The sequence below is a fragment of the Thamnophis elegans genome, chromosome Z (assembly GCF_009769535.1).
Source record: "Thamnophis elegans isolate rThaEle1 chromosome Z, rThaEle1.pri, whole genome shotgun sequence".
Lineage (NCBI taxonomy): Eukaryota > Metazoa > Chordata > Lepidosauria > Squamata > Colubridae > Thamnophis > Thamnophis elegans.
This window is the reverse complement of record NC_045558.1, coordinates 144,644,270-144,656,404: the sequence shown is the minus strand read 5'-3', so window position 1 is coordinate 144,656,404 and position 12,135 is coordinate 144,644,270. Positions and strand designations below refer to the sequence as shown.

Here is a 12,135-nt window from a genome sequence, read left to right as displayed (position 1 = left end):
GACTTTTAACAGCTAGGTACTTTTAATAACCTGAAATACTGCAAAAGGGCCCTGGATATATAAAAGGATTGGCAGCGCCACAATCTCCGGCCTCCATTCTGCACCCCCCCCCCACAATTCCGAACCATGTACGTCGTACCTTTAAAAAGTCCTCTCCCACTTCCGTCTCGGATGTCGGGGGGGGGGAAGCAAGTGGAGCACTCCTCCCCCCCCAGGTTAGGGGAGGAAAATCCCTGCGAGGGGGGGGGTCCCCCCAATCTGGTTCCCCCCCCTCCTCCACCCTGCTAGGAAGTCTATTCTGCTCCTTTCAGAGCTGGGGGGGTTAAGTTGCACCCCCGGAAGGCACGTGGTGGGTTAGTAGCCCAGTTCCCCCCACCCCCCCACCCCAAAGGCTGGTTTCACAAACACACACGCACACACGTGTGCACGACCCCCCCCAACCCCCCACCCCAAAGAGGCAAGTTCACATCAGCGGGACTGCGTTGGAGAGCTCCCCCCCCCCCTTCAGGCCCTCCTCCTCCTCTGGGTCAGCAGCAGCAGCTCCTCTCTGGCCATCCGTCCGTCCGTCCGTCCATCCGGGGTCACGCGGAGCCGCTGGAGGACGTCTTGTTTTCGTGGCGCTGAGCCTGGAAGTGTCCGCTCTGCTCCGCGTTGGCCAGGGAGCGCAGGAGGCTGTTTTCCTTCTCCAAGGCCGCGTTGCGCTCGGACAGGTCCTTGATCTGCTCCCTCAGGACGTCCACCTCCTCCCGCACAGCGAACATCAGGTGGCTCTTGACCAGGTCCTGGGGGGGGGAGGAGGAGGAGGAGGAAGAGGTCAAGTTCCCCAGGGAGCCCCAAAGGCCAGCCCCTCTCCCACCGCACCCCTCCAGCCTCTGACCCAGCCAGCACGACAGGATCGGAAGGGGCACTGGAGGTCTTCTAGTCCAGCCCCCGGCTCAAGCAGGAAACCCGACTCGGTTTGAGACCCGTGCCTGTCCTGTCTTTTCTTAAAAGCCTCCGTAAGTTCAGGTGGCAAGGAGTTCCACTGGTTAACTCTTCCCACTGTCAGGACATTTCCCCTTATTTCTAGCTTGCTGCTCTCCTGGATGAGTTCCCCCCACCCTGGTTGCTTCAGGGCAGTGTTTCTCAACCTTGGCGACTTTAAGTCCTGTGGACTTCAACTCCCAGAATCCCCCAGCTGGGGGATTCTGGGAGTTGAAGTCCATAGGACTTAAAGTCGCCAAGGTTGAGAAACACTGCTTCAGGGCCTTCGGAGCACAGACGGACCCCCCCCTCCTTTCTTTGTGGCAGCCCCTGAGATATTGGGAGACGGCTGTCATGTCACCCCCTGGTCCTTCTTTTCACCCGCCCGCGGGCTCTTCCCACAGAGGATGCCAACTGACCGGAGGGAGCAGTGCAGTGGCGAAATCTAAATTGTTTTTACTTCCGGTCCTGAGGGCGTGGCTTGGTGAGGCGTGGCTTGTTGGGGGGGGGGTCATGTGACTTGGTGGGCGTGGCTATGTAGCCATGTAACTGGGGGAAATCAAAAGACACTTTAACAATGTCCTGCTGGAGCAGGGTCAGACTAGAGGACCTCCAGGTGCCTTCCAGCCCCGGATTATCCTCTGAAGCTGCGTCTAATGCCTGGTTTGTACTCCTTCCTTCCTCTCCTTTTTCCCTCCCTCCCTCCCTTTCTTCTTTTTCTTCCTTCCTTCCTTCCTTCCTTCCTTTCTCAGCAATGGACACCCCCACACACACACACACCCCTGCGTTTCCGGAGAACCTATAGTAAAAAAAAATGCTTTAAAAAGTTTTTTAAAAAAAAAAAAGTTTCAAAGCTCAGCTATGTGACAGGTTTTTTTTATTATTTTTTACTTCTTTTAGTATTTTTTGCTGCAGGTTCTGTGAACCAGTAGCATTTTTTTACTACCAGTTTGGCCGAACCGGTTGGCATTTCACCCCTGGAGCGGTGACCTCATCTGGGCCTTGCCAGGGGCCTATAAAGCCAGGAGAATCCCATCCAGAAACCCCACAGAGGCTTTTCAAGTGGCGACTTGAAAATCTTGAGATTTTTTTTCCTTTGAAAACATTTCGCTCCTCATCCAGGAAGCTTCCTGGGTTCTCCTTGGATGGGGAGCGAAATGTTTTCCAAGGAAAAATATCAGCTGAGAGTGTAAAAAGCACCTTTGGGGCCACCGTGAGCCAGCTGGATGGGCGAGAATCTCCAGAAACGTTACCCAAGAAATGGATTTGGGTTAGGGACTGGCAGCTCCCGGGCAGAAGCTGCCCACTGCAGCCAGCCTCGGCCCACCAAGCGCCGTGCCCGCCTGCCCAGCGCCACCCTCCCTCCTGCCCTGCCTCTGACTCACCATGGCTTGTTCAATCTTGTTGTCGATGGCGATCATGCTGCTGTTGGTCCCACTACGAGAGAGAGAGAAGGGGGGGGAGGCACCCGTGAATCAGACTGACCCCCCCCCCCCAAAAAGGGGGACCTGCTCTGATTTGTGCCAGTAACCCCTCCCTCCCCCCCGCAAGGCTTGCCCCACAGGGCTTCTGCTCCCCCAGAGTCACTTCTGCTCCCAGCCAGCCAGGCAAAAACCAGAAGAACAAGAGTTGGAAGGCACCTCAGAGGTCATCTAGTCCAGCCCACTGCTGGACTAGGAACAGAAGGGCTGGGAGCCCCAGGGAAGCAGGTGCCTGATTGCCGTAGGGACCCTCAACGGCAGAGGAAGAGCCCCCCCCCCCGAGGCAGCACGGGAGGCCAGGAGTGGCCTGGGGATTCCTGCCTGAAGAGGGTGGGGGGCTTGTACTGCCCCCCTCCTATGCCACTCTGGCCCCAGCAACGGAGGCCAGGCCACGCAGCCATTCCACCTGCGCATGAGCAGCTGCTATGGGTCGTGGCTCTTTAACCCATCAGAATAGAGCGGGAAGGGACCTTGGAGGACATCTAGTCCAACCCCCTGCTCAAGCAGGAGACCCTGCGACATTTCCGGTCTCTTCTTAAAAAACCTCCAGCAACTTCCAGAGAGGGTACCTGCCCTGGCTCCCCCCTCTCCCCCTCCCCTCCCCTGCCCCCCCCCCCAGGGGTCCAGGTGGCCCGAGCTGAAGTCAGCGATTCTCCATAGGGGGCCCAGAGATACAGCAACCCCAGGAAGGAACAGAACCAGAAGCCCTTTGGGTTTCTCAGTTGTTTTAAGAATGAGAGGAGCCCCCTCCCACAATTCCCCCTGTTCAAGAAGCAGGGAGAGAAGCAGATTAACGGGGGGGGGAGCGCGAGAGGCTCCTGGGTGCTCTCTGAACCCAACTAGGGAAGATCCTTCGTTGGGGGGATAAAACCCTAACCAAGTTCAGAGAGCACCAACAACCCCCCCCATCTTCCTCCTCCCAACACCTCCCCCTCTTTTCTAGCCCTGATGTCGTTCCCTAGTTGGGTCATGAAACGTCTGCAAGGAAACCCCCCAAGCTCAGAGACCACCAAGGGCCCCTCATTTCTGCCCTGAACTACACAGATTCCCCTTTATTGAGACAATCCCCCTGGCACTGCCACGCCCCGCTTGACCCTCTTCTGAGCCCACCCAGAGTCCACCCTGGAGAGCAATGAGTGACAGACGCAGCCTGAATGCCTGGACACCATCCTTTCCTCCAGTGGAACCTCCTCTTGACCGCCCCCTCTCCCCTCCCCACCCACAGCCCAGATTCCCCCCCCCCACTACCTGTGCAGGACCAACAGGAGGGAGACCAGCCTGGGGTCCGCCTCCTTCTGGCGGCAGCTACTCAGCTTCCGGGCTTCCCTCGGCTTCCTCGCCCGCGCGGCTGGGGAGGCCTCCCTGGATGAAGCCGGGGAGGTGCAGCCCCTCTGCCTGGGGCGAAGGGAGGCCCCCGGGTCAGGGAGCAGGCAGCAGCCACAGCCGGGGCGCTCCCACCGAGACTCGAAAGCGGTCACCAGCGATCGGACAGACGCCCGTTGGCGATCCAGAGACATCTCCCCTGCCTCCAGCTCTCTGCGGGGGGCCTGGCGTTGGCACCCCCCTGCTGGGCCGGCCCCTTCCCCCTTCTCCTGCCGCGTCCTTTGGCCTTCACCCGCCGGCCCTCCTGAGCCTCCGTGCCCCCCAATCCATCGGCCGGCCTGGGAAAAGGCCGTCGGTGCGCCCAGCTGCCCCCAAATGGCCCAGGCAATGGGCATTCGCTCGGCCAGCAGGCTCCTGGCTCAGCATAAATAGCCATCTCTGTGCCGGGCTCTCGGCCCCCTCTCATTCACTCTCATTGGCTGGGGTGCAGGGGGGGGGGAGCGTGCCCCGTTCCCCAACCTCGGGAGGAAGCGGAGCCAGCCAGCAACTGGGGCCTCAGCTGCCCAGGCTGCCAGGCGCGCCAGAGCAGCCGTGCCTCTGCCCGCTCACTCTCTTCCGTCCCCCGCGCCCAGGACGGAAGTGGCGCTGGGACCTTCGCTGTCGTGTCTCCCCCCCCCCACGGCTCTTGGCTCAGAGGTGGCCCAGAAGGCGTGCAGGGGGTGGGGGTGGGGGCTGCACAAAGGAACCTCTGTTGATGCCAGTCCCCGTCCAGGGAGGGAGGGGTGCCGGGGGTGGGACGTCGTCATGGGAACAAGGAAAGGAGTCCAAGGGCATTGCATAACCCAGCAGCACCGGCCCCCTTGAATGAGGGCCCAGGCCCTGCCTGCCCCCCAGCCTGGGCAACGGTGCCAGCGGATGGCAGAGCGAAGGAATCCGTGGGGCACGGAGGGGAGGGCAGGGGGAGGATCTAGGAGGGAGAATCAAAGGGAAGGGTCCTTCGGCCAACGTGAGCTGACTATGGGGTGGGGGGCAGAGGGGTCTTTGTGCCCACACTACAGGTAGTCCTCGGCTTACGACAATTCATTTAGTGACCTTCCAAAGTTACGACGGCAGTGAAAAAATGCGACTCGGGACTGTTTTTCACACTTACGACCGGGTCACCTGTTCAAATTTCACATGCTTGGCAACTGACTCACATTTATGACGGTCGCAGAGTCCCAGGTGGGTCGCGTGATCCGCTTTTGTGACCTTCTGATGAGCAAAGTCACCGGGGAAACCAAGACTCGCTTAATGACCGTGTTACTCAATTAACATCTGTGGTGATTCAGTGAACAACTGTCTCACTTAGCAACATAGATTCTGGGCCCAATGATGGTCATAAGTCAAGCACTGCCTGTAAACTGCAACTGCACCACAGCCTCAATTTCCTTCAGCCACAAGTGGGTCAATTTTGTGGACAGACAGACAGACAGATGAGAGAGAGAGAGACATGGATAGATGGAGAGAGAGAGGTATGGATAGAGATGGAGAGAAAGATAGGAAAGAGAGATGGATAGATGAGAGAGAGAGAAATTGATATATATAGAGGGAGAGAGAGATAGGAGAGAGAGAGATGGAGAGATATGGAGAGAGATGGAGAGAGAGGAGAGAGAGATGGAGAGATGAGAGAGATGGAGAGATAAGAGAGAGATGAAGAGAGAGAGAGAGATGGAGAGAGAGAGAGATGGAGAGATAGGAGAGAGAGATAGAAGAGAGAGAGATGAATAGATGAGAGAGAGAGAAATGGATATATATAGAGAGAGAGATAGGAGAGAGATGGAGAGAGAGAGAGATGGAGAGAGAGAGAGAGAGAGATGGAGAGAGATGGAGAGATAGGAGAGAGAGATGGATAGATAAGAGAGAGATATAGATAGATAGATAGATAGATAGATAGATAGATAGATAGATAAGAGAGAGAGAAATGGATATATATAGAGGGAGAGAGAGATGAATAGAGAGATAGAGAGATGGAGAGAGAGAGGGAGAGATGGAGAGATAGGAGAGAGAGATAGAAGAGAGAGATGGATAGATGAGAGAGAGAGAAATGGATATATATAGAGGGAGAGAGAGATCGGAGAGAGAGAGATGAATAGATAGAGAGATGGAGAGATAGGAGAGAGAGATAGAAGAGAGAGAGATGGATAGATGAGAGAGAGAGAAATGGATATATATAGAGGGAGAGAGAGATCGGAGAGAGAGAGATGAATAGATAGAGAGATGGAGAGATAGGAGAGAGAGATAGAAGAGAGAGAGATGGATAGATAAGAGAGAGAGAAATGGATATATATAGAGGGAGAGAGAGATGAATAGAGAGATAGAGAGATGGAGAGAGAGAGGGAGAGATGGAGAGATAGGAGAGAGAGATAGAAGAGAGAGATGGATAGATAAGAGAGAGAGAAATGGATATATATAGAGGGAGAGAGAGATCGGAGAGAGAGAGATCGGAGAGAGAGAGATGAATAGATAGAGAGATGGAGAGATAGGAGAGAGAGATAGAAGAGAGAGAGATGGATAGATGAGAGAGAGAGAAATGGATATATATAGAGGGAGAGAGAGATAGGAGAGAGAGAGATGAATAGATAGAGAGATGGAGAGATAGGAGAGAGAGATAGAAGAGAGAGAGATGGATAGATGAGAGAGAGAGAAATGGATATATATAGAGGGAGAGAGAGATAGGAGAGAGAGATGGATAGATAGAGAGAGAGAGAGAGAGATAGGATAGGTAGATGGATGGATGGAGATAGATGGATAGCCGTGGGTCAGTTGGTTCAAAGCCCCCCTCCCTCACAGTGCCCCCAACTGGCCACTTGCCAGGTTGAGCCTGGATTCTGTCCCTTGAGCATGCACAGAGAGTAAAGCCTCCAACCTATTCCCTGCCAAGGGTCGAGAGGAGAACTCGGAGCCCTCTCTAAAGCCCAAAGCCCACCCCCACCCCACGGCTGGGCATTCGAGGCCAATGAGGCCCCCCGGGAGGGCTGGGGGGGGGTTTGGCATCAGAGAGGGGAGGGTGGGGAAGGAGAGGCTGAGTGTCAAGACAAGATGTGCTGTTCCAGAAGGGAGCCTCCCCCCCCCCCCCGCTCGCTGTGGAGCAGAGAGCAGAGCTGGCAGGGAAGGCCCTTCCGTCAACTGATACCCCCCCCCTTTGCTCAGATGCCAGCCTCTTAAGCCTTGGAAGGATTTATTCTGGGCTCTTTCGCCCCCGCCTACTCCTGCCAACGTCCCACCAGGCCCTGTTCCAGTTTACCCCCCCCCCTTCTCATTTCTTCTCTGCTTTACCCCATGCCCCCCCCCAACACTTAACCTGGCTAAGAATAGTAGAGTCACCCCCGGGAGGAATGTGGTGGGTGCTAGACTGAATCTGTGCTGGGTGTTAAGTGCTGTATCTTAATAGTGGCCCCCATTAAGCTTCTGGGGAGGGGGGGGGAAGTACAGAGATGATTGGGCAGGAGCAAGCCAGCAGGGCAGGGGGCTCACAGGGGGTGGGGGGGCTCGGAGGTAGACAGAAATCCGAAGGCTACATCAGGGGCTACATCTGCCCTTGAAGCCCCCCAAGCCTCTGAGCGACCTGGGGGGTGGGGTGGGCTAAAAAGGGAGGGGGTGGATTGGCATGGGGGGAATGGGGTGGGGGCCCCTGGAAGTCACCAGAGGGGGGAAAGGGAAACATAAATGGGAATCGGGGCCCCTCCTGGACAGGGAATGGAAGCAGGCTAAGCACCAGGAATGGATGGGGGTGGAGGGGAGTGGGGGGGGGGGTTGCTAGAGCACCTGTTGTCCCCCCTGCCTCCCCCAGGAGCTAAACGGCCGTCGGTGGGATCCGAAATGCTCAGGGGCAGCCAGGGCTGAACTGAGAACCAGCTGGCATTCAGGAGGGGCTTCCTAACAGGGAGGACAATTAGCCAGTGGAACCGCTCGCCACCAGAGGTTGTGGGTGCTCCATCCCTGGAGGTTTTTAAGAAGAGAAGGGACAGGTCCTTGTCTGAAATGGCGCAGGGCCTCCTGCTTGAGCCCGGGGTTGGACTAGAAGACCTCCAGGGTCCCTTCTAGCTCTATTCTGATGGATGAAAGAGCTGTTACCCGCAGCAGCCAGCAGGGGCGGGGGGGGGGGCAAGGGAAAGCCAGGGGCAGTCAGGTTTCTCTCTGTGTGGGTGGAGGGCAAGGAGGGGGGGCTCCCTTGGCTGCTGGGCCCTGAACCAGGCGCAGGAGAGTTCCAGAGAGGCTGCTGGGGCTGGGCTGGCTGAAGGCTGCTGTGGGTCAGGCTCGAAATAGACTCTCCTCTGTCGTCCCCGCCCCCCCTCTGGCCCACTCCGCTGCGCCAGGATGGAAATAGCAGCAGGCGGGTCTGGAGAGGGCGCCGGCCTCACCTACCTGGGAGGCGGCCCAAGGGGGCCGGATCCTGAAACTCTACCCGCCCCTCCCCATCTCTCGTTTCCCTCCCCATCACCCTCCGCCCCCCACCCCAGGACACCGATTGTTTGCGCCAGAGAGAAGCCACCGAGGGCGTCGCCCGGAGCGGAGGAGGTGAAGCAACGCCCCTCCGAAGAAGGGAAATGGTTCGGGGAGAGAAAGCGTTTGGCCCCACGCCTGACCGCCGACTGTTGCAGCACCCGGAGCCACTTCCGAGGGGGTGTGTGTGAAGGCTGTCCCCCCCTCTCCCCGTCCCAGCGCTGGCAACCACTCCTTCCTCCTGGCCCCCTCCTTCCCCATTTCCTCCTCTTGCCCAAGCCTCAGTTCAGGGGAACTGAGAGGGTTGCTGCCCATGCCCAGGGCAGCCCCAGGCCCCTGCAGAGAGCCAGGTGCCCAGGGGGGGCAAGAAGAAAGCCGCTGCTTCCCTCCGAGGTGCCACCAGTACACCTTGTCCCCCCTGGATGCTCCCACCCCTTTCCAGCCTCACCCACCGGGGGCCTCCAAGCACCTGGCAGAGGGAGCTGTGGAGGGCCAGACCCAAACTCCTCTTCACCCTGGGGTTACAACCCCCCCACCGCCCCGCAAGACGGGGCACGGCTCTCCCGAGATGTGCCAGGCCGCACAGCCACCCTTCCTGCCCCCACCTGTCATCGTCGCTGTCGTGGGAGGCTCCCATGCCAAACACCGACCGGGCCAGGTTGAAGCGGGCCACGCCGAAGGGGTCCGAGGTCCTCCGGTGGGGGCTGGCATCGCGGAAGAGCAGGGGGGCCGGGGAAGACGGGCGCGAGCGGGTCTCTCGGGGCAAAATCTGTGGGGGGGGGGGGAGAGAGGGAGAAAGAGCTGAGTCTCCCTGGGCAAGAGGGGCTCTCCGGGGCAGGGAGGGAGAGGAATTGGGGGGAAAGGGGCCTACTGTCCTGGCCCCCTTTGGACGTGGGGCCGGCATAGAAGGGGAAAGCCGTCACGGGGTGGGGGGCTCCTCTAAGGGGAGGGGGCTGCCTGTTTGCATAGACAGAGAAGCAGGGGAAGAGGCTGAGGGCTGGGTAGGGCAGGGCAAGCCACGGTGCCCCTGCCCTCTGGCATCCAAAGAGCTTCGGACCAAGCCTGACCCCGCTCGGACACTAACATTTGCTGTGAGACAAAATGGGCAGCGGTTCCTGGCCAAGGGCACCTGAATGGACCTCCCCCCACCCCCAAGGCACCCGGGCCCTTCCCCTCCCTTCCCCCAAGCCCTCTGTCCCCTTGGCACCAAGGGTGGTGGGCTGCCAGGTTCCTTCCGTGGAGAGAGGTGCAGGCCCAGGGCTTCTCCCCTGGGAGCAGCAGAGGGATTTGGCACCCCGGGGCCCATCCCTCCCCAGGCACAAGGGGGGGGGCTCTGTCTCCATGGGCCCAGCGGGGATGAGGCGTTGCCCCTAGAAGGACGGGCACTGGGATGGTGACTGCTGGGGGCAAACCTCTGGGAAGAACGGAGTCCAAGTTAAAAGGCAGGGTCATCCGGAGGCCAGAGGACGTTGGTGAAGGGGAGTTTCTCTGGCCTCTCTTGGTGCCCGTCCTCGGTTGGGGAAAAGGGGAGGTTGGCTGCGATCCCCCCTCCCCTCCACAGGTCCCAAGACCCCCACAGCCTCACCTTGTGCCGCTCTTCCGCCTCCCTTGGGATGAGCTGGGTGACACTTTTGGGCAGCAGATGCTCCTCCACTCTCACCACCGGGATGCTGCCGGGCTGAGGGGGGTCTCCGGGCTCTGGGGCCCCTTCCTCTGGCGCCAGGGGCCGCGTCTCTGCCACCCCTCGGGCGCTATGGAGAGAGGCCGGGCTGGGAGGGGTCCTCACGGAGCGGAGGACAGGCAGGCCACCCCCCAGAGAGCGGGCCTGGTGGGCCGGGGCCGAGGGCACCGGGAGGACCAGCAGGGACTGCAGGCAGGGCCCTCCCCGGCGTGGCATCTGGGGGCTGAAGGGCGAGGAGGGCTTCGCCAGCAGGCCGGCCACTTCCAGCCGTGAATCCAGGGACTGAGGCTGCCGGGCAGAGTCTGCCAGCCGCCCCGCCAGGTGGTGGTCCATCTCCTGTTCGTAGAAGTCCCGGCAAGTCCAGCGCCCGCGTCTGTACGGCTCTCCCAAGCCATGGTCCAGCTTGACCACACGGAAGCGGGAACCAGAGACGCTGCCGAGGGAGCCCGGGTGCGAGGGGGCCGAAACCGGGGAGCCTGGAGTCGCGGGCCCATTTTTGGGGGCCCCGCTATCACTGGGATGGTGACTGCCGTTTTCCACCGGGTAGGGCTCGTCCGGCAGCCCCGCCACTGGCCTGGCCGAGGGGCCCTTGGCATCTCCTCCGGGCAGGCCCTCCTTCTCGTAATCCGAGGTGACGCTGGTGATCTGGAAGCCGCTTTTCTTCTTCCCCACGCTCATGGTCCTGGCCGGGCGGGGGTCTCAGCAGCTCTCCAGGCAACAGAGCGGGAGGGGGGGGCTAGCAGGGCTGCTGAAGCGGCTGCCCCCGAGCCATGGCTGCCCCCTGGACTGAGTGGAGGACAGGGCAGGGCCCCAAAGACCCCGGGGGTCCTTCGCCTGGGGACGGTGGGATTGCAATCCCCCACACACACCGGCACTCGGCGGCTCCTGCGGGTTGGCGAGAGGTCGGCGCGCCCCGGGCAGTGCCAAAAGCAGCTTAAGGGGCATTTGCCTGGCAGGCGTCCCGCATTGTTTCACTCCCAGCTGCAACTTTCTCCAGTGGCGGCGGCGGCGGCGGCGGCTCCGGTTCCTCGGCGGGGCGGGGCGCCCGCTCCTTCCTCGCTTCCCCTCGATCCCGGCGCGGAGTGCGGCTCAGGGGGCGTCGGGGGTGGGCTCCGCTCGGGGGCATGCCCGGGCTGGGCCGGAGGGCATCCCCGCTGCTCTGGGAGCTCTGCGATCACCACCGGGCAGGAGCGGTCTAACCCCGCGGCGGCACCACCCCCCCCCCGCTCCCGAGGCAGGACGACCCGGCCCACGCGCGCCCCTCGCGACGTGGGCAAAGGCGAGGCCGGGGCTGCGCTGGGTGGCTGCCTTGAGCTGGCTCGCCTCCCTTCCTTCTGCCGCTGCTCGCCCGCCTGCTTCGGCTGTTGACAAGTCCCAGCACCAGGAAGTCCAGCCCCCTCCCAACCAGCTGACTGGGTGACGCCCCCCCTCTGCCAGCTGGGGCCAGCCCAAGGCGCGCTTCCCTCCGCCGCCGGCTCAGCCAGCAGCAGCCGCCCCGACGTCCCTTCATCCGGGGGCTGCCAGCCTGGGAAGCCCCCGAGGAGGGCAGAAGCAGAAGGCGGCCTCGCGAGGGGGTCCCGCCTAGCCGGCGACCCCCTCGGGGGCCGGGAACCCCCAGGCGCCTCAGCATCGCTGGGATGGCGCCCCCTGGCCCTGCCCGCCACCCCGGACGGAGCCTGGGCGAGGAGAGCGGTCCAGCCGAGGGACCCCGCTCTCCCGTTGTGGGGACTGGGGGTCGCCCTTCCCTCCCGAGGGTCTCCCAGCTCGTTACCGGGGCTTCTGGACCGGGGTGCAACCGGAGGGTCTCCCTCCCCATCCCTCCGCCTCCTTTGCCTCGGTCATAAGTCCCCAGGCCCCCGTCTCCCTCCGCCCCCCCCGTTCCAGTCGCGGGCAGTCGCGGCGGGAACGCTCCCCGGCCTCACGTCAAGGCTCCGGTGGGGCGATGCCGCCCCCTGGTGGCCGAAGCGCAGCCCCGCTCCTCTTCCTTCGGGCAGGCGGCGCGGCTCGCCCGGCGGCCGCTGGGCCACCTTCGGCCGGCAGGTGGGGGTCGGGACGCCTCGCCGCCCGTGGCCGGTGGCCGAAGCCGGGCAAGGTTTCCTCCGGCCGCCGCCAGACCCGTCCATCCGGACCGACGGGGCGGGCGAGGCGTTCTCGCCCGGCTCCTGGGACCCGCAAGTGCCCGGGCCGTCCGGATTGCCGCGTGGA

At 61.3% G+C, this 12,135-nt stretch overlaps 1 protein-coding gene across 1 annotated transcript; it reads right to left on the bottom strand.

Moving 5' to 3' along the window:
- TSC22D4 (TSC22 domain family member 4) lies at positions 1 to 11,730 on the bottom strand. The gene is made up of 4 exons (XM_032237830.1): positions 9,835 to 11,730; positions 8,855 to 9,018; positions 2,349 to 2,400; positions 1 to 782 (listed from the first exon to the last, which is right to left on the bottom strand). The coding sequence occupies exons 1-4, from the start codon at positions 10,606 to 10,608 to the stop codon at positions 582 to 584; spliced, it is 1,191 nt and encodes a 396-aa protein (XP_032093721.1). The 5' UTR covers positions 10,609 to 11,730; the 3' UTR covers positions 1 to 581.
- Positions 11,731 to 12,135: the final 405 nt, after the last annotated feature.

Coding starts and splice junctions, on each gene's coding strand:
- TSC22D4 (XM_032237830.1), bottom strand. CDS start 10,608: ATGAGCGTGGGGAAGAAGAAAAGCGGCTTCCAGATCACCAGCGTCACC. Junction 2,401..8,854: donor CACGACAGCGACGATGACAG/GTGGGGGCAGGA, acceptor TCTCTCTCGTAG/TGGGACCAACAGCAGCATGA. Junction 783..2,348: donor ACAAGATTGAACAAGCCATG/GTGAGTCAGAGG, acceptor TCCCCCCCCCAG/GACCTGGTCAAGAGCCACCT.